Source organism: Symphalangus syndactylus, chromosome 17 (genome assembly GCF_028878055.3).
Source record: "Symphalangus syndactylus isolate Jambi chromosome 17, NHGRI_mSymSyn1-v2.1_pri, whole genome shotgun sequence".
NCBI classification, from domain to species: Eukaryota; Metazoa; Chordata; class Mammalia; order Primates; family Hylobatidae; genus Symphalangus; species Symphalangus syndactylus.
In genome coordinates, this window is record NC_072439.2 from 98930671 (window position 1) to 98957287 (window position 26617).

The following is a 26617-nucleotide window of genomic DNA, read 5'->3' on the forward strand; positions in this document are numbered from 1 at the left end:
GCTGGCGGGCCCCTCGGGCGACCCTGCGGGGCGGGCGGCGGGAAGCCCGGACTCAGCGGTTTCCTGGGCAACCGGCCTCCTCCGGTGCGGCCCGCGCGGCTCCAGGTGGCGGGAGGCGGCGGTTGGCGGGAAGGGCCGCGCGGGCCGGGGGCGGCGCCTCAGGTAGCAGCGCCAGGTGGCGCCCGTGGGCGGCAGGGCTCCCTGGGAGGCGCCTGTTCCCGCCCGCGCCGGGCCCGGCCTTCCCGAGCTTCCTTCTGGATTCCAGCGCGAAGCCGCCGCGGAAACTCCCCAGGCGGGAATCGCAGCTCCGGGAGCTCTGGGGCGCGGCGGGTCTCCGAGGGCGCGGGCTCCGGCGGGGCTCAGTGGGCGGGCGGGAGCAGGCGGGCGGCGAGGGCGGGCAGCAGCAGCGGGAGCAGGGGCGCCCCGGGCGCCGGGGCTGCTGGGGACGAACGTGGCGGGTCAGGCCCCGAAGCCCGGGCCGCGGTGGCCGCCTCAGGCACCAACTCTGGGGTGGGGGTGGGAGGATCTTTCGGGACCGAACTCGCCCCAGCCTCCCTCTTTCTGCTCAATTGCAAAGCTCCTTTCCCCTGCTGCCTTTGCATATTCATTCTTTCCAGAAAGGCGCCACATGCATATTTCTGCCGTGGCCCCAGATCCTCCCCTCACCGCCGTTTTGAGCGTTTACACTCATTACCCAGGTCCGTCTGGGAGACCTGCCGGGCTCCTGCCCTCCTGGCCCGCAGCCTCCTGGCCAAAATCCTCCCGGGACACCCCACCTGCACTGCTGTGAACGGACCTCCACCTGCCTCCCCAGACCCGCAGCCCCCACCCCGCTCCCTCAAGGTTCTGGGGTGAAGGGGTCTGAATGGCACTAGGGGAGGCGGCAGGGCGAGCCTGTCCTACCTGCGCCCGAGCACTGCTGAGACAACATGCCTTCCAGGGCCGCCACGTAGTCCAGCCCCAGCCAGTCGCGGTAGGTGGTTTTCTCTCCGACAGGCACCGCCCGTACGGTGGCATCCTTGAAAAGCAGGTCTTGGCCATGATAGTTGGAGGAGTCGAACATTTTGAACCCATTCTTATTGTGGTCGTCTCCAAACAGGTCCTGGAAGCACCGCAAGCAGACCTGCTTCTCACTGGCCTCAGGCAGGGTCACCCGCCCGGTGCCGCTTGCTGCAAATTGCTTTACATACAGTGACCCAAAGAGCAAGTAATTTCAGGGCCCCACGACTCTGAATGGAAGTCATAAGCTTGACAACTGATTGGCCTCTGTCACCCAAGCCAGTGTGGGGACACTGGGCCCGCATGTGCCACTGGAAGAGGTGTTCAGAAGCACTGTGGTGCTCCAGCTCCTGGATGCAGGCCTGAGGCCTGAGATGTCCAGGAAGAAAGACCCAGAAACAAGGGATCGTGTGGGTGGGATTCCTGAGTGTTCTGCTAGGCCTGCTCAGCATTCCTTGGCCTTTTCCATAAGGCTGTCTCACTCTATCTTACAGATATCTCCCCACAAACCTAAACAATTTCGAGAGAGACTTGTGTTCTGCAACCAGTCACAGAATATCGGGTGAGCTGGGCGTGTCTTCACTGACCCACCCGCCCAGGGATGCTGCACTCCTCTCCACCCTGCTCAGAATCACTGGAATGTGGCTACAGCCCTAAAAGAGCTACTAAAAAGACCAGAAGTAGTATGAGAACTTATGAATACAAATATAAATAAAGGACATGTGGAGAACATGCATGAATATCTATGTAAGGTGTTAAGTACTGAGCAAGGAGGAACCAAGGAGTCAGGTGGCTCTCAGTCTTTTTGGAGGGACTCGCAGATCCTCCTGAAGGTCTGATGAAAGCTGTCAGCCTTCTCCCCAGAAAAATGCACATCCACCCAGGATTCTTCTCCCACATTACTTCAGAGGACTTAGCAACCCCCTAGGGAAACCCAGGGACCCGGAGTAAAGCCCTCCTGGGATAGAGGGGTTCTGTGGGGAAGATGACAGGAAGGAACATGCATCATTTCCCAATGTCAAAGTTTAGGAACGGGGCTGGTGAGCCAGCCAGCTCTGCAGTTCTGTGGTGCTGGTGGGTGTGGAGAAGGCAATTTCAGCATAAGTCGGGGGAGGGGGAGTGGTTAGAAACCGGTGGCTCCATTGTGAGACAACCTGGGTTTAAATTCTAGGTATATTTTGAAAGCACAACCAATGGGATTTGCTGATAGATCGGCTATAGAGCACGAGAGGAAGACTGGAGTCAGAAATGACTCCCGAGGAAATGGAAAAGCTAAAGTTGCTCTTAACTGAAATGGGGAAGACTGAAGGAGGGATGGGGGTCCAGCTTTGGACTTGATCCATTTGAGATGACTGTTAGAAACACAAGTCAAAATGTCGAGTACGTAGTTAAATATGCAAGTTTGAGACTGAGGTCTGAAGATGTAAATTTAGAAGCCATCTGTATGTAGATGGTATTTGATGACATGGGATTAGATGAGATCAAGGGTAAGCTGTAGACAGGGAAGAGGGCTGAGAACTGAATCCTAGGGCTAACAGGTCAGGGAGATGAGGAGGAATCAGCAGAGAAGACTGAGGAGTGGCCAGAGAGTGAGAGAACAGCCAGGCAGGGCTGAGGACCTGGGCGGCTGCAGGGGAAGGTGTTTCCAGGAGGAGGGAGAGCTGTGGCCAGTGCTGCTGAGAGGTCAAGTAAAATGAAGACTGACAAATGGCCACTGGGTTTAGCATCATGGGTCACTGTGACCTTGACAAGAACAGCTTCAGGGCCCTGGTTGGAGCCTGTCTGGGGTAGTCTCCATCCTTAAGAGAGGCCAGAGGAGAGGACTTGTTAACTCCACAGCAGACCACTCTGGAGGAATTTTGCTTTGAAAGGGAGCAGGATTGGCCGGGCACAGTAGCTCAGCACTTTGGGAGGCCGAGGTGGGCGGATCACGAGGTCAGGAGATCGAGACCATCCTGGCTAACACGGTGAAACTCCGTCTCTACTAAAAAATAGAAAAAATTAGCCGGGTGCGGTGGCGGGTGCCTGTAGTCCCAGCTACTCAGGAGGCTGAGGCAGGAGAATGGCATGAACCCCGGAGGCAGAGCTTGCAGTGAGCCGAGATCGCGCCACTGCACTCCAGCCTGGGTGACAGAGTGAGACTCCGTCTCCAAAAAAAAAAAAAAAAAAAGGGAGCAGGATTACAGCTGCAAGAGGGTGAATGTGAGACCAAGAGGTTAGTTTGTTCTTTAAGGATGGCAGAAACCACAGCATGTTTCATGTTGGTGAGAATGGTCTGACTGAGTAGGGAAAATCAACGATGCAGGAGGCAGAGGGGACAGTTTCTGAAGGGACGTCCTTGCATAAGTGGAAATCACAGAATTTCCCCCGGGCTTCCTCAGTCTCTCCAGAGGTCTGCTCCAGGTAGACTGAGGCCTCCCAGGGGCTCAGCTTACCTCTGCTGCACACCCCTCAATGAGGCAGCCCCACCCTGGCTCACCTGGGCCTTGTCCAGCAGTCCATACACGATGAAGATGTTGGTATCTGGCCGGACCATCACAGCATGGGGTGGTATCTGTGCCAGGTTGCAGGCTGCAAACTGGGACACCTCGGCTCGGGCCCCGTTGGGACACAGCAGTTCATAGTCCTCTGACCTGAGCTCAGCAGCCCAGGGCTCGGAATTGTGGCCTGAGGGGGGCAAAGCAGTGTGTGTGGGGACGTTCGGGGAGTGGGGAGAAGTGTAAAGAGAAGCTGCTATCCTGGGACCCCAAGGCCTTCACTACAGGGAGGTGGCAACATCTGGCCAGCTCCCCAACCCTCTCCATTCTCCACGTGCTCTGCTGTGTTACCGTGGTGAAAGAACCCAGCTGTGTTAATGCCATTAGCAGGAGCTGCCATTAGCAGGGAGTAGGGAGTACCTACTATGTGACAAGCACTTTACAGGTGTTGCTTGATCCCCACAACAGTAATGCAGGGCAGGTGGTGGTGTCCCCATTTTATAGGTGAGGAAACTGAGGCTGTTAATCACTCCCAGGCAGAGAACCCCATCTATGTGTTACATCCTCAAGCCTGAGGGTGGGGTGGCTCCCTGAAGGTGGTGGGTGATTGCCCCTAAGGGCTGAAGTTCTCAAATGGAACAGGATATAGCATCACTTGTGGATGCAGAAGGCAGCTTCAAGGGTCCTTGCTTGCAATGAATCTCATTCAGAAGGTCTCAGATCAGGCTCAAGAATCTGCATGTTAAACCAGCATCCCAGTGATTCTAAAGCAGGCGGTCCCAGGGCTGCCTGAGAAAATGCTGCCCACAGGAATCACATTTTCGTGTCTCTGTGCATTCACTTAGTATCCATCTTCCTCCCATTTCCAGGAAATCCAGGTGGGCCTTGAGGAGAGCTAAAGATAAAAGGGAAAGGAGCGGCCCTGGGAGGCGGGTGACTCACTGCAAGTGGGCCTTCCAAGGCCTCTCCAGCACCTGCCCACCTCCCCTGACCCCATCCCAGACCATGCCATGCACAGACCTGGGACCAGGCAGGCCCGCTGGGCTCATGCAGGAGCACACGGCCCCTCCCTGGGGGAGGGTTTCACGTGTTCTTGGTAGGGGGCTGGGCAGGGGAGCTGGGCTGTGGTAACGGGAAGGGTTCAGGGCCTGGAACCCTCCCTAGCTCTGCTGGGGCAAATGGTCCTACTGCCTTGGTGACCCCCATAGGAGGCAAGATCCAAGTTTTGAAATACTAACTGATGTTTTCGTTTTCGTTTTTTTTTTCCCTGCATGTCTTGCTTCCCATTGTCCAGTCCCCTCCCCACCGGGCCACAGTTGTGCCTTTCTGGGCTAAGTCTCCAGGAGGAGACATGTTGGGAGTGAGTGGAGAAGACTGGGCCTCCAGCATTTGTGGTATCAAAGCCTGGGGTGTAGGCAGGGTATGCAGACCGTACAAGCCTTTGGCGTTGGAGGAAAACAGCCTCCAGTCTTCAAAACGGACACAGATTCCTTCACGGAGAACAAGAAGGGGAAGTGATACAAGCTGGGGGAGCGTGTGCTCTGGTAGGACCATGTATGCACGGAGGTCCCGGAGCAGAGCGCTCCTGAGCTCTTTATCCCAGGTGGAGCCCAGGACGGTGACTCCAGGAAGCAACCGCCTGTGGGGTGTGTTGGGCGCGCCCTGCCTCGGTGTGGCTTGGGGGATGCAGACAGATTTCCTTGCATGAGAAAGTGACCTGCCCAGGAACACAGACCAGACACTGATTGAACTCAAGACCCTGTGGAGAGGCTCATGCCACTCCCACCTCACAGCGTGGCGCTACATAAGTACCCCCAGAAGGGGGTCTTTCCAAATCGACTGGGATTGAGTTTCTACCATTTCGGTGGATTAGGGACTTGAATTCCAGACCAGTAAAGACCGTCATGTATCCAGCACCCCTGGATGTGTGGTCTGAGGTCTGTTCTTACCCTGTGACCCCTGGGGCTCCCAGCTTCCCAGAGGGCACAGCCTTCCAGACTCAGCCTCTCTGAGCTGCTGCTTGGCCCCAACCCAGCATGGTGTCTGGACTGTGCTGAGGATGGGAACAGTCCCCCCGACCTACCTTTGGCTCTGCTCTGGCCCCCACCTACCATTTGTGTTGTCAAAGACGGTTGTGTGCCTGACGAAGGCAACGTCACCCGCATTCTCCACCAGGCACCTGCCACACAGAGGGCAGGGCAGGCGTCGGCAGGAGGGTCCCAGCCTCTGCACACAGCCCCAGACCGCCAGGCCCCCGGGTACCTGAAGGCGCCGCTGTGGCCGTAGTACCGCTCCTGGCTGTTGCCCACACACTTGTTGTGGCCCTGCTCGTCCCCCACGCACAGTGCACACAGCAAGGAGGGGTAGTTCTTAGGGTTGTTCACGGGCACGCAGCTGGCATTGAAGAACTCGCTCACCGCTGGGGTGGAGGGAAGGGCAATGATGAGGGGCCAGCAGCGGAAAGCGTGGCAGGGAGCTGGGCGGGCCGCTCCCCCCAGGTCTGCCCACCCACCTGACCCTACACTGCAAGGCCACCTGTCCGCTCAGCTCCCCTCAGCTCTGAGTGGAGTGTCTCCTGGAGGATCTCAGCGTGGGGAATGCAGAGGTGCAGAGGTTGTCTAGATACAGCAACTCCATCACCGAACATCACCCAGCCTTCGCTTGAACTCCCTCAGGGACAAGCGTCTCACTACCTCACTATTTTGTTCCAATCAGAGCAGCTGTCCAGCTGTCTGGGAGTGGGAGCTGCCAACCCTAGTGCCCTCTGTGTGCTTGTGTCAGTGGTTAGAAAAAAAGTGCTGGTGTGTTTTCTGAGTTAACAGCCAGGACAGAGGTGTGTGGCCTGTCAGCCCAAGGATCTTGCCAGTTTCCATGAATGTTGTGTGATCTAACACACGGGAAGGGCTTCATGTATGGCATATGGTGGGTGCTTCTGTCCCCAGCTTGTGGAGATACCCGGGCACATATGCAGAAGCCTGGCCACCTTCCAACAAGGTCACCTCCCCAACAGGCTGCGGGTCCCCAGCTAACCCCAGAGAAGGCTTCCCCAGTCTGCGTTCCTAAAAAGGGGGTACCTGTGAGGACGTCGCAGTCCTTGGGCTGGATGAAGCCTCTCCGAATGAGGGCGCCCACGGGGATATCCCAGCCTGCAGCGCTGCCGAAACCTGCGTGGCAGGAGCGCTTGCCCCGAAGCTCATCCAAGGTGAAGGCGTGGGAGCTGTCCCGCCTCACCACGGCCACCACGTAGTACGAGTTGCTGCTGTCTTCCGCTGGGGAGAGAGGGACTCACGCGAGGGGCCCCTCATCTGAGAGCCCGGCAAGTGCCTGGGGGGTCCTTCCTTCAAACCCACTCCTTCCTGTCTCTTTGCCTGAGCTATGCAGGCCAAAGAGTGCCCAGGCCTGAGGCCGGGGTGTTCCGAGAGCCGGCCCAGCAGAGGCCCCTCCTGCGTCCCCTGTGAGAAGCAGCCTCTCGCCTCCACTTTCCAGCCTTGTCTTCCTCTGGCCCCAGCAGTCCTTCCCCACGGGGGCTTCTTCCTTTCCTTAAACCCAGGTGGTATTTTTCTCACTTCCCAGGAGGAAAGTGGAGGCGCAGCTGAGGCTGCAGAAGCATTTTCCCACAGCCCAGAGATTGCTCACACCCAGGTGGAAGGGACCCAGGCCGCTGAGGTCACCAGTAAGAGGACAGAGGCCAAAGCCCCCGCCCAGGCCCCTGAGAAGGTACAAATGAGCTGACAGGGGGACTCTGAAGGGCCACTTTCCATGGCTGGTTAGGGCCAGAAGAGGCTGAGGAGGCCCCAGTGGTCCAAGATGGCAAAGCACGAGGCCTGCTCCTGTATGGCCTGGGTTGTAAGCTAAGAAGAGTTTTTATATTTTGAAAGGGTTATTGAAAGAGAGACTGTCTGTCGTCTGCAAAGCCTCAAGTATTTATCCTCCAATCCTTTACAGAAAGTTTGCCAGCCCCTTAGAGACGTTTGTTGAATAGTTGGGGAAACTGAGGCCTGGGGCAGGCCTGGTGACAGGCAGCCACTATCTCCAGGAGAGAGGCATGGAGCTTCTGAAAATGGCTGAGGGGGGCACTTTTTTACATTTATAGAAATATCCCCACCTCCCGGCTGAGGCCAGGCGGCAGGCCCTGCACTCACGGGCATAGTGCTCCCCGGCTGCGGGAACCAGGCCGTACGTCTTCCCCGCCGTGTAAATGTCCTCGCCACTCAGGGTCACAGCGTCGACGTGCCCAGCCTGAAGGGAACAGAAGAAGCCACTGGGCCGGGGTGAACCCAGGATGGCTCTGGATGTCGGGGTCCTGTGTCTGCGGAGGCGGCAGGGCCTGGTCTCTTGGGGTTTGTGGCCTTAGGCTTCCTTCCCCTGGGGAATGTGGGTGGGGAGCACCCCATCCTGGCAGTCTGCCCCTTCCTCTCCTTGTGAAGACGCCCGGCCAGGAGCAGAAACGCCCACGCAGCACTCCTGTGTGTGGCCACCCAGGGTCCCCTGTGCCCCTGCTCTGAGCAAAGCAAGCGCGATCCCTACCCTCATGCTCGGCGTGGGCCTCCCTGTGCCCTGCCAGCCCCCCGACAGCCGGGCACCGCCTCTCCGGCACCTGGCCAAGGACCAGCACACCGTGTGGTGCAATGCCTGTCTGTTAAATGCGTGTACAGATGGAAGAATGCCCGGATCTGAAACGATGGCAGTCTCAGGGCCTGGGGAGGAGGCTCCAGGGATGAGGGATGGAGCTCTCCCTGCGGAGGCAGTGGGAGGGTCCAGTGCCTTCTTCCCAGGACACTCCTGGGTCCTCCACGTCACCTGCACCCACCCTACTTGTCTATTCGGAAGCCTCTTGACAGGTGGCCCCAGGACCCCACCAAGGGGCTAAATGGTAACAAAGCCACAGCAGTGTGATTAACCTCAAGGGAAGCGGATGACAGTGGAGGAGAGTGGGGACACCTGTGCCCCAGGAAGGCGCCCCACACCATTCCTGAAGAGGCATGAAGTGATGGCAGTGGAATAACAGGCAGTGGCATTGATATTTCGGGCCAGGAGGGTGCACCCAGCCGAGGGACCTTCTGGCTGATGGTCCCTTCCCTGGGTAACTGGCAGGGCAGGAATGGGTGTTACAGCCACACTGGCCTCCTCTCTGAGAACCTCAGAAGCTAGAACTGAGGGTCTTTGAGCCCTTTGCTGGGGTTCTGAGGAGCCCCTGAAGTCTCTCCTCTTCCCGCAGGCCCCAGGGCAGCCCCCTGGCCCTCTATGAGCCCAGACTGAGAGGAGGCTGTCACTCAGAGGGAGCTGAAACCTCCCTCCCTGCACCTCTCCCTACTCTGGCACTCTTGGAACAATAGGGCAGCCTGCCAGGCGTTAGGAAATAAAGACCCTTCCCACCGAGCCCGAGCCCTTTCCGCAGTTCCGGCGGAGGCTCCTCTGTCACTGTCACACACAGTTGCGCTCAGCTCTGCACAAGGACAGGCTTCCATCGGCCTGCGGAAGCTCCTGGAACACCCTCGCCTCGGGCCTGGGCACTCCTTGGCCTGATGCTGGGGTGGTCTTCACTCCCGAGATCCAGAAGTGTGGAGACAGGGCTGTGGCCTGGCTCAGGCAATGCGGTGTGGGGAAGCTCATACAGCACATCCCGGCTGGTGACTTTGGGCAAGTTACTTCCCCAGCCTCTCTCTCCCCAGTTCCAGACCCAAAAGTGGGGCTGATGGTCGCAACAACCGCCAGGGCTGTCGTGAGGGTTACATGAGATGATCCACACAGTGGCCCTCACTGTGCGGGGCATACAGGGAGCGTCAGCTTGCGCTATGTCACTGTCATAGGCCTGCTCACCCTGTATTCTTGCCCGGTCTCCTCCTTGTGGCCTTCCGGTCAATGTGGTTCCCTGGCCTGGGCAGAGCTGGCACTGCTGAGGGCCCTGTGCTTGGGGACCCCCTGAGCAGGCCCCACCTACTTGCTCTGAAAACAAAAACTGGGGAGTGTGGACACCCAGGGGCTGACAGCCGGGGCTCTGGGCCGAGGCTGGACACCCGGGACCACAGCAGTCCTCCCTGACTGCAGGGCCTCTGGGGCCTCCCCTGCACCTGGCGTTAGTCCCCAGGCAGAGAAGCGAACCAGGAAAGAGGTGAACAGGCACTAGAGATCAGGCCAGTGCTTCTAGCTGCGGACGGTGAGCCTATTCATGGGGGCCAAATCAATGGAATGGGTCATGACAAGTGTCAGGAAAAAAAGGATTAGAATAGAATACATTAGAAAATAGCGGGTACCGTTTGTGTCATATCTCTGTATATAGAGGACATACATTTTTAAATTTATATCTGAAAGAAAAATTTTCATGCACTAGATTGTGATCAGTGCAAAATGTATTCTGAGTGCACGGTGCTGTCAAAAACGCTGAACTTTCCTATGAGAATTCCAATGACATTCTTTACAGAATTAGAAAAAACAATCCTAAACTTTGTATGGAACCACAAGTGACCTGGAATAGCCAAAGCAATCCTAAGCAAAAAGAACAAAGATAGAGGCATAGAAACGGACATATAGACCAATGATACAGAATAGAGAACCCAGAAATTAACCCGCAGTTTTACAGCCAGCTGATTTTTGACAAAGGTTCCAAGAACCTCTTTGGGAAAAGAGTGATCTCTTCTTCGGTGGATGCTGCTGGGAAGAAGCTGAATGTCCAAGTGCAGAATGAACGGGGCCCTAAACTACCCCTCACCCTGCGCAGGGACCAACTCAAAACGGACGAGGGGCCTAAATGCAGGGCCCAAGACAATAAAATTGCTGAAGAGAATATAGGCAAAATGCTTCAGGACATTGGTCTGAGAAAAGATTTTATGAAAAGACCTTGAAAGCATAGGCAACAAAAGCAATAATAAGCAAATGGAATTGTATCAAACAAAAAAGTTTCTGCACAGCAAAGAAAACAATCGACAGAGTGAAATGAAGACAGCCTACGTAATGAGAGAACATTTGCAAACTACTCATCAAACAGGGGATTAATATCCAGAATATACATGCAATGGAAACATCTCAACAGCAGAAAACCATCCAACTTAAAAATGGGCAAGTGATCAGAACAGATGTTTCTCAAAAGAAGACATACAAAATGCCAGCAGGCATCACTAATCATCAGGGAAAAGCAAATCAAAGCCACGGGGAGGTATCAGCTCACCCCAGTTAGGATGGCTGTTATCAAAAAGATAAAAAATAACAAATGCTAGTGAGGATGCAGCATAAAGGAAACTCTTACACACCGTTGGTGGGGATGTAAACCCGGACAGCCGCTATAGAAAACAGTGTGGAAGGCCCTCCACAAACTACAAATCGAACTATTTAATACCATATGGTCCAGCAATCCCACCACTGGGAATCTGTCCAAAGGAAAGGAAATCAGCCTGTGGAAGGGATGCCTGCACCCCATGTTTATCGCAGCACTGGTCACCATAGCCAGGATATGGAATCAACCCAGGTGTCCAACAACAGAGGATGGATAGAGAAAATGTCATTGGCATGCACCGTGGAATACTATTTAGCCATAAAAAAGAATGAAATCCTGTGATTGGCAGCAACACGGACGGAACTGGAGGACAGCGTGTTATGTGAAATGAGCCAGGCACAGAAAGTTAAACACCATATGTTCCACTCATATGTGGAAGCTAAAAAAAGTTGATCTCACAGAAGTAAAAAGTAGAACAGAGGATACTGGAGACTGGGAAGGGTAGGGGAAGGGAGGAATAGGGAGAGTTTTTTTGTTGTTTTTTTTTTTGAGACAGAGTCTCGCTCTTGTCGCCCAGGCTGGAGTGCAATGGTGTGATCTCGGCTCACTGCAACCTCCACCTCCCAGGTCCAAGCGATTCTCCTGCCTCAGCCTCCCCAGTAGCTGGGATTACAGCTGCGTGCCACCATGCCCGGCTAATTTTTTTTTGTACTTTTAGTAGAAACGGGGTTTCACCATGTTGGCCAGGCTGGTCTTGAACTCCTAACCTCAAGTGATCCACCCACCTCGGCCTCCCAAAGTGCTGGGATTATAGGTGTGAGCCAATGTACCCAGCTGGGAGAGATAGGAGGAATAAGCTCCAGTGTTCTATAGACTGTAGGATGAGTGGAGTTAACGATAATACATAGTTTCAAACAGGTAGGACGACACTGCATGTTCTCCACGCAGAGAAATGAGCAATGTTTGGGATGATAGTGTGCTGATTACCCTGCTCCCATCACCATGTATTCTACGTATCGAAACATCAGTATGTATCTCACGAATATGCACAATTATTATTTGTCTATTTAGAAAAATTAGGAAAAAAGAAAAAGTTGAACAATGATCCACGCCCACTCTATTGCACAAGGGAAGGCTGAGATTCAGAAAGCGGAAGGGGCTGGCCCCAGGCTACAGGGCGTCAGTGCCCAGCTGGGCCAGCGCTCCTTCTGCCCCTGGCTCCCCTGCTCAGTGAGGAGCTCTCAGGCTCTCCAGGGGACTCACCCCATCTGCCTGTCCCCTGGGGTGGGTGCCGGCCTGGTGGTCGCTCCTCCCTGCCTGTCCCTGTGGGCTTGTTGCAGTAGACACTCTTCTGTTCCCCAGGCAGCAGGGGGCGTGGGTAGTAAGAACCGCCCAGGCACTGCCACCACCCGCCCACCTGGCCCACGCTGCACCTGCGTGACCCCACCTGGATCTGCTCCATGCAGTGCTGGGGGGAGTTGGCTGACACGCACTGGATCTCCGGCTTGAGTCGCTGCCGGCCGAAGGCCACGGCCATGTCTCCACACTTCTGGATCTCAGGAGTGGAGAGCACACACCAGCGCAGGTCGGGGGGCAGCCCTGGGGTGGGGCAAGCAAGCGGTCACTGCCAGGCCAGTACCGCCACGGAAGAGCTTGGAGTCAGACCCAAGGGAATTTCTGGGCCTTTCTCCTGTCAGCTGAGAGGCTGGGATAAGTTATTAACCATCGGATCCCACTTCCTCATACAGAAAAGGGGCAAGTGTGAGGCCTGAGGAAGACCATGGCTGTCGTGTATCTAACTCAGTGTGTGGCACCCATTTCCCTGGCTGGAGGTGGAGGATATATGGGGCCAGGGGGGCTAAAGGCAAGAAGCTCACTTGTAGACTACTGCAGTAGTCCAGGCGAAAGACAGCGCCTGCGCCAGGGCTGTAGCCACGGGATAGAGGCGGGGAGTAGGAGCGAGAGGCTGTAGAAGAACTGACAGGACGCCATGGCTGTGGATGGAGGGGCGAGGGGACCCTTCCCAAGACAGATTCTGATGGTCTGGATCCTACCCTGCTGTGGCCGGGTGGGGCTTCTGAGGTACAATAGGCCATACAGCTGAAGAGATGCTTCCTCCCCAAAGCCCCAGGGGCAGAGGAGTGGAAATGACAGGTTCCCGCAGAGGCCTCCCTGCTGAGTGTCTTCCCCCGGCCACTTTCCCAGAGAGCCTGGCCATGCCCGAGGTTGAGCTGGGCTGGAGCTGGCAGCAGTTGGGACAGGCGGACTTACGGTTGGGGTCACAGAGCAGACCCTTCATGGCGTGCAGGTACTCGGGGCCCAGCCACGCCTCGTAGGTCTGCGTGGCGATGGGCACGAGCTCCAAGGTAGAGTCCTTGAAGAGCAGATCCTTCTGGCCATAGGCCTCAGAGCTGAACATCTGGAAGCTGCTGCCCTCGTGGCTGAACAGACGCTGTGTGTCAAGGAGTGTGGTACAGGGTGGTGAGGGTGCTGACAGGCCATATCCTTCCCTCCCACTTTGGCCCCTGCCTCCTTCTTCCCTGACCTCAGACCAGGCACCCACTCTGAGGGCCAGGTGAGGCCTCCCTCTTCTGCGGCGCCTCTCCTGATCCGCTGCCTCCTTCCCCTGGGCCCTGCCAGTTCTGGGTCTGCTCTGATTTCATTTGGCCTCCTCACACTCAGCTGTTTGGACACATGACTGTGGCCAGGGGTGGGACAGTCCTGAGGACACGCCGTGGGGCTGGTGGTAGCAGCCTGGATGGGGCAAAACTAACTGAGCCTGGGGCACCAGCAGTCAGAAGTCTATTGCTGTCATAAGCAGCGGTTTTAGCCAAACCTTATTTGCCACATGTAATTAATGGTGTGCTTTGAAAGGCGTTGGTTTTGTTACTTGGTTTGTTTGCTCATATGTTTTGGTTTTAGCTCTCAGAGACACAAGTATCAGGAGCTTCTTCTGAGGGTGCCCGAGTCCCTGGGTCCCCCTCCTCTGGGCCCCCTCCCTGGCCAGCCCTCCTCCTGGCCAGCCCTCCTCCTGGCCAGCCAGCACAGTTGATTCCTCACTCTGACCTGGCCCGATGCTGGGGTCTGTCCCAAGGACAGTCTCTGGGTCCTGCCCCTCCTGGTCCCACCCTGCTGAGCAACCCCAAGGCACCATCCAGGAAGCTGTGCAGGGGGATTGGGGGACCCTGAGCCCACCTGGCCCTCATTGAGCAGCCGGAAGATGAGGCCCCCATCTGTGTCGGCCCGGACCACCACGGCGTGAGCAGGCACCCGGGCCAGATGGCACTGCCTCCACTCGGTGACGTCGGCCCGGCTGCCATCCCGGCACAGTAGCTCGAAGTCCTGTGACAGCAGGGCCTGGCCCCAGGAGGGAAGTGTCTTCCCTGGGAAGCAGGAAGCCTGGGCTGAGCCAGCTCCGAAAGGGGTTGGGTGGGGGGTGGCAGGGAAGGCCCAGGAGAGGGAATCTGGGGGTGGCTGGGTGTCATGGACATGGGAACTCAGCATTCAGAAGGTGGCAGAGCTTGGTGGCAGCACCCAACTCCAGGTACCTACACAGACTCTATCTCGTTACTGTCATTTTCTAGCCCTCACCAATTTCTATTGCTGAAGTGAATGGAGGTATCTGACAGTAATACAATACTTAGAAATCAAGATAAAAAGAGTAAGAAAATAAGAAAGGCTTGCTGGCGCGGTGGCTCACGCCTGTAATCCCAGCACTTTGGGAGGCTGAGGCGGGCGGATCACGAGGTCAGGAGATCGAGACCATCCTGGCTAATACGGTGAAACCCCATCTCTACTAAAAATACAAAAAATTAGCCGGGCGTGGTGGCGGGCGCCTGTAGTCCCAGCTACTCGGGAGGCTGAGGCAGGAGAATGGCGTGAACCCGGGAGGCGCAGCTTGCAGTGAGCCGAGATGGCGCCACTGCACTCCAGCCTGGGTGACAGAGTGAGATTCTGTCTCAAAAAAAAAAAAAAAAAGGCTTTGGGTGAGACAGAGATGTACCAAGAGTCTAGGATGAGCTCGTGGCTGCCATGAGGCACTGTGTTTGGCTCTGAGCAGGGGGCAGGGGACCGGGCTCCCGGAGCAGGGGCCACGGTGGAAACAAACCCCAAAGGAATTTACCCACCCTGGGGCTAGAGAGGAAGGGGAAACTCCCGTAACTGCAGCTATTCGTATTTCTTTCAAGTCGTTTTTTTCTATTTTATTTCCTGTCTTTTGACCCCACCCCCCCATTTTTTTTTGAGACGGAGTCTGGCCCTGTTGCCCAGGCTGGAGTGCAGTGGCTCGATCTTGGCTCACTGCAACCTCCGCCTCCCGGGTTCACACCATTCTCCTGCCTCAGCCTCCCAAGTAGCTGGGACCACAGGCGCCCGCCACCATGCCCAGCTAATTTTTTGTATTTTTTTAGTAGAGACGGGGTTTCACTGTGTTAGCCAGGATGGTCTCAATCTCCTGACCTCGTGATCCACCCACCTTGGCCTCCCAAAGTGCTGGGATTACCGGCGTGAGCCACTGCACCCAGCTTTTTTTCTTTTTTTTGAGACGGAGTCTTGCTCTGTCGCTCAGGCTGGAGTACAGTGGCACGATCTTGGCTCACTGCAACCTCTGCCTCCCAGGTTCAAGTGAGTCTTCTGCCTCAGCCTCCCGAGTAGCTCAGATTACAGGTGTGCGCCACCATGCCTGGCTAATTTTTGTATTTTTAGTAGAGATGGGGTTTCACCATGTTGGCCAGGCTGGTCTCGAACTCCTCACCTCGTGTTCTGCCAGCCTCGGCCTCCCGAAGTGCTGGGATTACAGGCGTGAGCCACCATGCCCAACCTCTTTTTGACCACTTTTAACCTAGTTAAGGGCATAGTTGACAGGCAATTTGGCATCCTGTTTGGTAGAGTATTTTTCCACAGTATTGGAAACTTTCCATAAATTCATTTGTTTCTCAACAGAAAAGAAAATTGGCAAAAGTAACTATTAACACCAAACAGGGATACTGAGAAGATGAATATTAAGGACTATAATTAAACCACAGATGGTCCCACATAACAATATTTTTATGACTTTAAGACAAGGAGGAAAAAAACCTCTACAAGGAAATAGGAAGAAAAAAGATAATTTGTATGGTCATGAAAGCTTTCACTGCAAAGCTATTTTAAAACCAAAAACCCACACCAGAGTGATAGTTTAGGAAAACTCCACAAAGGTCATTTTTAATGGCCACGTGGTAGTTTACAGCACTCTTAATGATTCAGTGCAGTTCTACCCCCGCTTCCCAACTTTTCTCTGTTTTTCGGCTGCTGCAAAACCTTTGGTTAGAGCTCTGGGGCATCATTTGCCTCCAGACAAATGCATCATTTAGGTGCTTCCATCAGCCCCTCCCGCTTCTCCTCAGCCAAGAACAGTGAAAGTCCTGTCACTTCCCTGCTTTAGACATTTATGCCACTTCTACCCCTTTGCTCTTACCAATCTTTTTGTATAAAGTCACTTTAAAAATTTCTTCCTTAGATTGCCTTAGATTACCATCAAAACTTTGAAAAAGCTGCCAGGTGCATGCCTGTAATTCCAGCTACTCAGGAGGCTGAGATGCGAGGGTCAATTGAGGCTGGGGGTTTGAGACCAGCCTGGGCAACATGGTGAGACCCCCATTTCAAAAAAAAACGCAAGTTTGAAAGAGCTGATTTTTATCCCAACATATCCCTACTCTTTGCCCGTTTTCCGAATTCTCCTTTGTCAGACTTGTCTTGGGGCCTGTGAACAGGAGCCCATTTCCAGGCTTGCCCAGCACTAGAGCGCATCGTCCTACGTGCTTCCTCGTGTGCAGGGCACTCGTTTTCCTCCTTCTCAGATCTAGTCCATGCTTGCCTTCATGATGGACTTTCTGATTTAAAAGGCAATGATTAATAACAGCAAAGAATGACAATGATTTAAAAAAAAAAACCCCAATCATCAGACGTCCTGGGAGAGGCAAAACTGCAGGCAGAACAGTGTGTTTGCTGCTTGCTGGCAGGTGCAGGGGGATAACTAGCAGGGGCCTGAGGAACTCCTGGGCTGAAGGGTCTGCCCCATCAAGATCTCGATTGTGCTGGTGGTTATACAACTGTACGTATTTGGCAAAACTCATAGAACTGTCCTTCAAAAAGAACAAATTTTGCTGCATGTAAATTATATCTCAATTTAAAAAGAGGAACGATCTTCAGGCAAATCTAAATTGAGGGACATTCTATAAAATAACTGGCCTGATGCTTCAAAATGCCAGTGTCATAAAAAACAAAGACTGAGAAACGCTTCCAAGATAAAGGAAACTAAAGCGATCTAACAACTAAACCCCATGCATGGTAAGAGTTTAGGTCCTGGTCTGAAAGAAATGGGTATGAAGGACAGAACTGGGACGGTGAGTGAATCTGCAATATCGGCTATAGATTGGATAACAGGATTGTGTCAAAGTTGCATGTCCTGATTTTGATTACTGTGGCTAGGTACACACCTCCTTGTCTTAGGAGATACATACTAAAGTATTCAAGGGGTATGACATAGGCAAATGTACTCTCAAATGGGTCAGAACACACACGCACACACACACATGTACACACACACAATCAAATGTGGAAAAATGCTAAACAGCTAGAATTTGGGTGAAGAATAGAAGGGAGCTCTTTGAGTTATTCTTGTAAGTTTTCCAAAGCTCAGTTCTTTCAAAATTAAAAAACTTAAATGACACGATGGCTCAATATATAACACCAATCTTTGTTTTTTTTGTTGTTTTTTTTTAGACGGAGTCTCACTCTGTCACCAGGCTGGAGTGCAGTGGCATGATCTTGGCTCACTGCAATCTCCGCCTCCTGGGTTCAAGCAACTCCCCTGCCTCAGCCTCCTGAGTAGCTGGGATTTGAGGCACCCACCACGACGCTTGGCTAGTTTTTTGTATTTTAGTAGAGATAGGATTTCACCATGTTGGCCAGGATGGTCTCATCTCCTCACCTCGTGATCGGCCCACCTCGGCCTCCCAAAGTGCCGGGATTACAAGCGTGAGCCACCGTGCCCAACCCCAACACCAACCTGTATCTTAAATCTTCCCAGGGATGAGGGACAAATTCTCCAGGCAAGAGGAGAAAAATGCCAGGAAGGGCTGGTAGGTGAGATCCCGTGCAGGGGTTTGCAAATTGCTTAAAAAATCAGCCCCTCATCTTCAGGTGGAACCAGAACCCAATGCTATATTCAAATCAGAGGAGAGCAGAGCTGCTCGCTCACCCCCTTCTCCTGCCCTGTGGGCAGTGGGCATTCCACTGGTGACACCTGCCTTTGCTCTTTTGCGGTTGGGAGTGCTGAGGCTCAGAGACTGTGGGACTTGTCCAAGGTCACCCAGAGACTCAGAGCAGCACTGCACTAGGGCGTTTGATCCCAACTCTGCCATCTAGGATCCCTGCCCCAGGCTGGCCTGGCCTGACTCCCTGCTCCTCTGGGCCCGTGCCCCTCCCCCACTCACCATCTGTGTTCTCCAGTACCGTGCTGTGCTTCACAAAGGCCACGTCCCCTGCCCCTTCCGCCAGGCACCTGCGGAGGAGAGGCTGTGGGTCTGGATGGGCTGAGCCTCTGCCCCTGCCCATCTTCCACCTCTGGAGGCCTGGCTTGGGCTGTAGGGGTGGCCACGATGGGCATGGGCTTTCCAGTCATGTGGTCTGGGTTCCAGCTCCCTGGCTGGTTGGCTGTGTGGCTTTGCCAAGTTGTGGCCCCTTCCTAGCCCCTATCATCTGTAAAGGGGGGTGGGAAAGTAGCTCCCACAGGGCTGCTCTGAGGATGAGAGGCTCCTTATAATCCAGTATAGACCCTCTCCAGCCTAGCTCAGGCCTGTAGGGAGAAGGCATTCCCAGGGCAGCTGCTATTACAGTAGCAGCAGCCGTGACTCTCAGGGCGTCGGTTTTCTGTGTGTTTGTTTTTGTTGTTTTGTTTTTAGAGACAGGGTCTCACTGTGTCGCCCAGGCTGGAGTGCAGTGGTGCAATCATAGCTCACGGCAGCTCTGACCTCTTGGGCTCAAGTGATCATCCTGCCTCTGCCTCCAAAGTAGCTGGGATGACAGGTGTGTGCCACTATGCTGGGCTAATTTTCAGGGTGTTTTGAAGAGCATTCTGCCCCGAGGCAGGGGACTGGACTAGAAGGCCTTTTCATGCCATGCCACAGAATCCTCAGTGGGAGGGACCATTGCCTTTTACATGTTCTGCTGATGTCACTGCCCAGTGTTGGAGGCAGGTTAGACCTGCTGGGCAAAGGGGCTGCTTGGGTCCCCACGGGCAGAAAATACACAGGGATTAGAGCAGGTCGGGGAGGGCGACATCAGGAGAGGGCTCTGAGGCTCTGAGAGAGTCAGAGAGAATGTGTGCATGGCCAAGGACACGGGGCAGTGGAGGGCAAGGCTCTCCCACTCAGGGGTGCTGAGGACTCTTTCTTCTCTCTGTGCCAAAAACTGCATCCACTCAGATCACATCTGGAGCGTGGGGCACCAGCAGGCTTCCCCGCTCCAGGTGGGAACGTGAGGTAGCTAGAGGGGCCCGAGAAGCTTCCTTTCCAATCCTGCTGAGCACGTTTCCTCCTCTGCAGGCAGATGGAATTGGACCACAAGCTGTTAGACTCTCTTGCATCCACGGAAGGATTACCCAAGGTGCCAGCCGCAACCAGCAGCAGAGACAGGCTGGCCCCAGGTGTCAAGACACACTCCCCTGACCCTCTGTCCCTGCTGGTCTGAGAATGGGGACATGGGAGTGGCCAAAAGGCTGTTTTTTCCATTTTCTTCTCTCTGAGCCCTCACCTCACTAAATATACCAAACATGTTGATTTTATGAGCAAATCCAGTTTGGCGTATTCTAGCTGGATGTTTTTAAACTGACCAGGGCACAGAACTATATAAAGGGTGCTTTGATGAGATGCAGCCAACACCACCACTTCCCCTCCACGGCCCTCTCTGGGCAAAGGTGTTTTCCCCAGCATCTGTGGCCTTAAGCGCCTCTGCCTGCCGCCTGCCCGACCCGGCCCCTCCCTGCCCCCACCCCGCTCACCGGAAGGCCCCGCTGTAGTCGTAGTATCTCTCCCTGGGGCTCTTGTCACACACCCCTTCCCCAGAGCTGTCACCCCTGCAGAGGCGACAGAGGGACTCAGAGTAACCGGTCTCTCCTGCCCCCGGGACGCAGCTGCCCCCAAAATAGTCGCTGACAGCTGTGGGAAGGAGGTAGAGAGGTCACTCAGCAGAACTTTCTTCAGAGCCAAGCCAAGCCCCCAGGGCCAGCAGGGGGCCCGGGCTCCCATCTGGACTCTGCTGAGAATGGTTCCACCTTCCAGCTTCAGTCTGAGCAAAACCGGGGAGTGGACCCGATCAGTAACTCCCAAACCGGCTCCACCAAGGCAGCAGTGAGCATTGGGAGAGACTGTCATTTAAAAGTGGTTCGGGGGAACTAAAAATTTCCTCCTAAATGACCACGCAGGATAACGAAGCATCAGCTAGAGGCTCTTCTCACTGTGGGTTTCATTTCCAGCTCAGCCAAGTGTGATTGATGACGGAGGGGAAATAATTACTGAAGATCATTCACTGGTAGACAACCCTTCTCACAGCACAGGGAGGGAGGCAAACGCCCGGCGGCCGGCCTCACGGGGGACGAGGTCAGGGTGGGCTGCCCTGCATGGTTCTTCCGGCCCTGCTGGCACCAAAACTCACAAGTATTTATCCTGTGCCGCGCGAGGAGGCACCCGAGCCAGTCGGGCCACGCTCATCACCAGCCAGACTGAGCTTTTCCAGGAAGCCCTCTTCCTGGTTTGCTTTTTGTGACCTCCCGGAGGAGTAGATATTTAATAAATACGCCAAGTGCCTGGCGAGCTACCCACACCTGGCCACCAGCTGAGAGGGTGAGGCTTCCAGGCTCTCGTGGGTTTACACGGCTGACTTGGGAGCTTTCTGGGTGCAAGTCAGCACCTTGTTTGGGTCCTGAAAAAATAGCATTTCTGGTCCTGCAAAGCTGAGGACACATTTCTAGACACAGTGACCTGTGCCGGGTCTATACCCGTGGGAAGCACTCCTGGGAGATTCACTGCTTCCCACTCATGGGCTTGGCCTGTGCCTGGCTGTGCCATGTGGGACACCATGACGGGTGAGCAAGAAGTGTGCCCCTCAGGGTCCAAGCAAGCAGGAAGTCAAGAGGCAGTGCCAGTGCGCAGGGCTGGCGGCAGAGTGGAGGCGGGGGAGGCATGGAGTGGGGGCTGCTGCACCTTCCAGGGATGAAGAGTGGTGGCGAGGCTGGAGGGAGGTTACCCAGTGAAGGGACGAGTGTGGGCCAAGGAAAGGAGGGGAAGGCCTGGGGACCCTCCTGCCCAGCCCAAAGCCCTCACCTTTGAGTACATCGCAGCCCATCACCGAGAGGCGGCCGCTCTCCACCAGGTAGCCCACGGGCACGTTCCAGCCCACTGTGCGATTGATGCCCGTATGGCAGGACTTCACGCCTTTCAGGGTGTCAATGGTCACACGGGAGCTCCTCTTGACCACAGCCACGGCGTAATAGGAGGTACCGACCTCTAGGAGGGGAGGGGAGTGGGTGAGGGCAGCAGGGAGAGGCCTCAAGAGAGGCTGCACCAGCACCCTGCCTGGGCCGGCTGTGGGAGAGGTGTGTGCACGGAGCATGGCTGTACACATGGATGTGTGCGTAGCGTTCTTGTTACCAAGAGAGCAAGTGGGCTTCATCTACATGTATTAAGAGACCCTGCCCTCTAGCCTCTTGAGGTAGATACGATCCTGAGATATTGATGTATTCATTGATTTCCCCCTCTTCCTTCCCAAGCAGCTGGTGCTTAGCTGGGTCCACATTTGCTCACATCAGGGGAGTTATTTAGCGGGACAGAAAGCAGAAGAAGCCAGCAAGTCCTTGCTTTCCAAAAGCCTAGGCCCCTAGGAGAACTTAGAGGGTTTGGGGGAATGGTATCAGGGTCATGGGAAGAAGGGTGTCTGGGAGGAGCTGGGGAGCCGAGGAGGGGCTTCCCCAGATGAGGGGCGGCGATTTCCTGGGGCTGAAGGAGAGTGAGACAGAGGCAGAGATAGACAGAATTAGCAATGTGGTCCCAAGTCACTCACCACCCTGAATGCTGCAGGGTGCGTGTGGTGGGGCCAGGGCTCTGCAGCCCTGCAAAACGTTCCCCTGCGCCAAGGTGGCTCCAAGGGGCCGTTCAGGCAAACCACAGATGACTCAGCTATGGGAACTGATGAGCAGAGGGTCTCCCATCGCACGAGCGCACACACGCAGGCATGCACGCATGCACAAACTGCCCGGTGGTGTGGGAGGCCATATCAGAATGAGGTGGAGTTCTAGAACATGAAGCCAATGTTACTTCTTGCACACCAGGGTCTGGCCCCCGCCAACCTAAGAAGCTCCGTCTGGTACCATCCTCTGACTCAGCCACCTTGTTTCTTACCAATCCTCTGGACCGCCTGAGATCGTTGCCGGGCTCAGCTTACCCGTCACCTCCGCAGAGCACCGTCCTGCCTGCTCTATTTCAGTGGGTTTCCTCGCAACCCTCGTTTTCTCTGTCCTACCCTTTCCTTTTCCTCACAGCACTCCCAACATGTGTCACTGTATTGTTTTGGGTGTTTGTTTACTCTCTGCCCTGTGAGGGCAGGAAGGTCTCTGTTTACTGCTGCATGCTCACGACCAGCGGGTAGCAGGTGCTCAGGTGAGGTGTCGAGTTAATTAAAGAGGAAGAGGTGCGCGGGGCCTCAGAGGCAGAGCTGTTTGTGGCTGATGGGTGTGCAGGGTTGGACTGTGCCGTGTGTCATTTGATGGTCATTAATTCAACAAGGAACCAGCCAGTGCTTTCTCCAAGCGAGATGCTGTGTGGAGTTCCAGAGGGTAGACACAGGGGAAGACTGGACCCTCCTCTGGGGACTAAGCAGGCAGAGGCTTGCAGAGGCCATGGGGGTGCAGGCAAGACAGGCCCTGCTCCAGGGAGGGAGGGGCTCAGGGAGCACCTTGGAGGAGGTGACAGTTGTGCTGGACTGTGATCGAGGCCAGGCGCCGGCCAAGCAGAGGTGGCAGGGGAGACACAGGAGCCGGCTGAGCTGGAGGCAGGTCTCGTGTGTGATGCGGGGACTGGGCAAAGGAACTCACAGTTTCCAGCACATACCACATATCAGGTGGGCACACGGCCCGGCTCATTTAGTCTGGGTGACAGCGCAGGTGTTACCATCCCCATTTTACAGTCCGGGAAGTGGCGGTTGGCCAAGGTCACAGAGGTCATGGGAAGGGGAAGCGCTGGGGCTGTGGAACTGTGCCGCTGCCAGGCAGCACCTCCCTACCCAGAGCCAGGCTTCTGAAGGGAGGCCCGGAGTGTGCAGGTGGCTCGGCATTAAGGACGCCTTGCTCACCCAAGGCAGTTACACGCGCGGCACCATGCCCAGCACCACAGCAGGTCTGGGGCAGCCCGCAGTAAGAGCTGAGTGGGCACAGGCTAGGGGGCTGCTGGGCTCCCTGCGGGGAAGAGCAGACTTGGGGCAGCTCTCTGTGTCCCTGGAGCTCCTGTCCCTGGGGAATTTGAGAGAGACTTAGGGCGTTCGTCTGGCTGGGACTCCAGGACTGCCCTGTGGACAGGGCTGATGGCCAGCTCAGGCCAGGCCCAGCAAGGGCAGCCTGGAGAGCTGACTTCCAGCGCAGGCTGTCCTCTCTCCTCCCACTGCACCCTCCTACCTTGGTCGTACACTTCGCCCACCACAGGCTTCAGGCCGTGCTCCTTTCCCGCCTCATAGATGGCTCCTCCATCCAGAGTGATGGCGTCAGCCTCCTGGGCCTGCAAGGAAATGTGGCTCAGCCAAGCCTGGCCCAGCCGGCCTGCTCAGCAAAGAACTCGGGGCACCTACCAGATGGCCTGGGGCCCCACCCCAAGCCCCGGAGGGATGAGCCGTCCTTCTCATCTGTCCCAGGAGCCCAACCAGGGCCCAGGGCTCTCCCCCTTTCCCAGACCAAGAATTCACCTTGTTTTCCTAATAATGTTATTAAAAAAAATACTAATCATTGATTTTGCAGGACTCAGATATCATAGTAAAAAAATCACATAGTAGAAAATGGCATGCAGTGAAAAGTGAGTCTCCCTCGCTTTCTATCCCTCCACCTCGTGCCTCCACTGCTACCCTAGGTTTTCTAGCTTTTTTTCTCTATGATGGTCTATGCTTGGGGTTTCTGCCCTCACATGGAGCCTGACCCACAGCCTTGGCCCCAGTGTGGGCCTGTGATTGGATTAGGTCTTGGGGGCATATTGGGGGCAGAGCTGGAATGAAAAGCCAGCTTTCTCTGCAGCCACCCAGGAGGGACGCCACTCTCCGGCGGTGCCTCTGAGGATTATCAGTGTCATTTAGCAGGTCTCAGCAGACCTGCTCTCCTACCCCATACTCACCCACCTGGGAGTCCAGCCCCTGCTTCTCCTTCCCCAGAAACCACACAAGCCCCATTCTGGAAAGCCCCATGGCAAAACGAGCAAGTAGCCGCCTGCGGCCACTGAGGGGTCACCACCGTCTGCGCCCCCTTGGCAGGAGCCTTTCCTTGCTGGCGCCCCTCTGAGCAGCAGTGGGTCCTCCTGAGGCTCCCACCTCCTGGCCTGGGCCCGGCGGGAGGCAAGATGGCCTTGTCGCCACGGAGACTCGGGAGATCCTATCAGCCGGGCCTGGCAGGGCGAGGTCGGCCCCTTTCCCAGTGAATGAGGCTGTTGTGTGCTCCCTCGTGAGTCAGAGCCCTCTTGTCTGGCAGGGTGGAAGGGAGAGGACTCACCGCGATGAGCTGGATGCAGTGGTCGGCCGAGGTGCCCTGGACGCAGAGGAGGGAGGGCTGGATGCCCGCTTCCCGGAAGGCCTTGCTCATGTTGCTGCACTTGTGCTGCTCTGGGTCCGAGGTGGCGCACCACCGCACCTCCATGCCACCGAGCACTGCGGGCAGGGGACTGTGAGGCCCAGCTCCCCCGCCATGCCCAGCCCCGGCCCACCATGGAGGGTGGCTCCAGCAGTTCTGTGTGAGCCCATTCGCCTGGACAGCCAGTCCTCTAGGGCAGCCCTGCCCTCTCACACGGAGGCACTAGGTGCAGAGACAGGGGAAGGGCTGGTATTCCTGTGCTCAGGGCCTCTCTGACCAGGGGCACGGCTGCTGGCAAATGGAATGGCTCAGAACCCGGAGGAGTGGGAGGGTCTACAGGTCGCTTCTCAGCTTCCCCCACCTGGTGGGAGCACTGGCCGGGGAGTCTCGGCAGGCCCTGGAAGTGGAAGCTTCTTCCCCTCTCCAGGCCTCCCGAAGAGGGTGCTCGTTGTGGGTTCCCTCACCCAGCAGTGTCCCTGGGCCTTCCTCATGAACTGGGACAGGAGAGTGAGGTGAGGGGGCTGTGGGTGGGCCGCCCTCCAGGAGCCCTGCACCCTTGGGGAGTGTCTGCGATTATGCTGGCTGCAAACCCGCCCTCGGTGGGCACAGTGCCAGGCCCTGCCAAGGGAAGACGGCAGGCACAGAGCGGAGGCTGAGGACCCCTCAGGGTAGGTTCAAGCCTCTCTCAGCCTGCTTCATCTTCTGAGAGAGCAGATGAAAACCCCACCTTCTGTGTTGAAAATAAACCCTTGTAGAGAGCCTGAGACACCCAGATCCTCAGTAGACTTCTGCTTATGCCTCAGGATCTGACCCGGTCAGAGTCCCTGAGAGCTCCCAGGCTAGGGGCCCCGAGGAAGGGGTGCTGGAGCCCCTTGGGGCTGATGACTTTCAGGCCTGAGCTCCCCTGCCATTCACCCTGCCCCAGCCAGCACTGCCAGAGAGAGGCCTGTGCTGGAGGGAAACGCATGACTCCCCCGGAAACCAGGTCACCCTCCCGTGGCAGCCCCACCAGCCCAAGGGCCGAGACTGAAGCTTCCTCCACAGCCCTGCCCTCCCCACTCCCGGCGGCGCCCTGGAAAGTCGAACTGCCCTCCCCTCCGCAGCGCTCCAAGCCCCCCACCACCCAGGCGGGAAACTGCAAAGTTCAGACGGGGCGGGGTGTGGGGCGGGGGATGGGTGGCTTCGTCGTTTGCATTGATGAGTGCGTCGCCTGCGGCCACAGCGGTGCCATGAACTCCATCCCCTCGGCGGGTCGCCGCCCACGATCCCCGCGAGCCGCTCCCCGAGGTCCCGCCTCGCGTCCCACCATCCTGGGCCCCGACTCCCTGGGGCGCCGACGCGAGGGGACCCGGCCTCCATCCCCACCTCCATCCCTGTATGTGCGAGGCCCCCGCGGGCGGACTCCCGCGCCCCTCCTGGTCAGTCCCTCTGAATCTTCTCCCGCGGGGGCTCGGGAGAAAGAGCTGCTCTGGCCCCCCAAGGCCTTCCTGAGCTCCTGCGCGCGTCAGGAGGGGTGTGGCCCTCTGGATGCTCCTCTCCACGCTCCAAGGCCTCCCTACCACGCCTCAGCCCGCGCTTCTCCTTGGAGCGTCGGAAGCCTCACGTTTTCAAGGCCCGGCTCAAGGCCGCCTCCTCCAAGAAGCCTTCCAGACATCCCCGTCTGCGCTTCCGTGCTAGTTCCCTCCGCCGTCCTTACTCGACCCCGAGCCCCCGTCTCCCCTGTCGCACTCCCCCGGAGACGCAGGCTCAGGCACATTTGCAGCCCCCAGACCTGCTCAGCCGGGCTGCAGCGCCCCAGGACCCCCGCCCGCCTTCGGCTCTCACAGCCGGGCCTCACCGGTGCGCAGAGCCAGGAGCAGCCACAGGGCCCGGCTCGGACCCCGCATGGCGCCGTCGGGGCTGGCTGGGGCCGGGCTGGGGCTGGGTCCAGATCCGAGGAAGTCAGCAGCAGCCGGGCTTCCTCCCTGCTCCCTCCTCACGCTGGCCCGAGCTCCTTAAGTGCGGCCGGGAGTCCCTGGGCGGAATCCACGCCCCTGGGGCCCAGGTCACCTCCCGCCATCCCCGGACTCCACACCT

General features: G+C 56.5%; 1 protein-coding gene and 1 long non-coding RNA gene across 3 annotated transcripts; one reads left to right on the forward strand and one right to left on the reverse strand.

Moving 5' to 3' along the window:
- Window positions 1-308: 308 nt before the first annotated feature.
- On the reverse strand, window positions 309-26617 carry MELTF (melanotransferrin). 2 transcript variants are annotated; one of them, XM_063622185.1, is made up of 16 exons: window positions 26379-26617; window positions 24464-24618; window positions 23390-23489; window positions 21048-21230; window positions 19727-19883; window positions 18162-18229; window positions 13882-14069; window positions 12958-13138; window positions 12134-12285; window positions 7619-7715; window positions 6551-6745; window positions 5739-5895; window positions 5588-5655; window positions 3479-3666; window positions 904-1102; window positions 309-439 (listed from the first exon to the last, which is right to left on the reverse strand). In XM_063622185.1, exons 1-16 carry the CDS (start codon window positions 26425-26427, stop codon window positions 360-362), a joined length of 2217 nt encoding a protein of 738 aa, XP_063478255.1. In that variant the 5' UTR covers window positions 26428-26617; the 3' UTR covers window positions 309-359. The 2 variants fall into 2 exon arrangements, with proteins under 2 accessions (XP_063478255.1, XP_063478256.1); XM_063622186.1 differs by having other exon boundaries at window positions 315-436; window positions 26379-26598.
- On the forward strand, window positions 431-1745 carry LOC134733246 (uncharacterized). Its single transcript, XR_010116745.1, has 3 exons — window positions 431-973; window positions 1100-1207; window positions 1494-1745. It is a non-coding gene; the product is annotated as an uncharacterized lncRNA (long non-coding RNA).

Excerpts from the sequence above, each read along its gene's own strand:
- MELTF (XM_063622185.1), bottom strand. The coding sequence starts at position 26,427 with ATGCGGGGTCCGAGCCGGGCCCTGTGGCTGCTCCTGGCTCTGCGCACC. Across the intron at positions 23,490-24,463 it reads ACTGCATCCAGCTCATCGCG|GCCCAGGAGGCTGACGCCAT; the intron begins GTGAGTCCTCTC and ends ATTTCCTTGCAG. Across the intron at positions 6,746-7,618 it reads AGCCGGGGAGCACTATGCCC|CGGAAGACAGCAGCAACTCG; the intron begins GTGAGTGCAGGG and ends CTCTCTCCCCAG.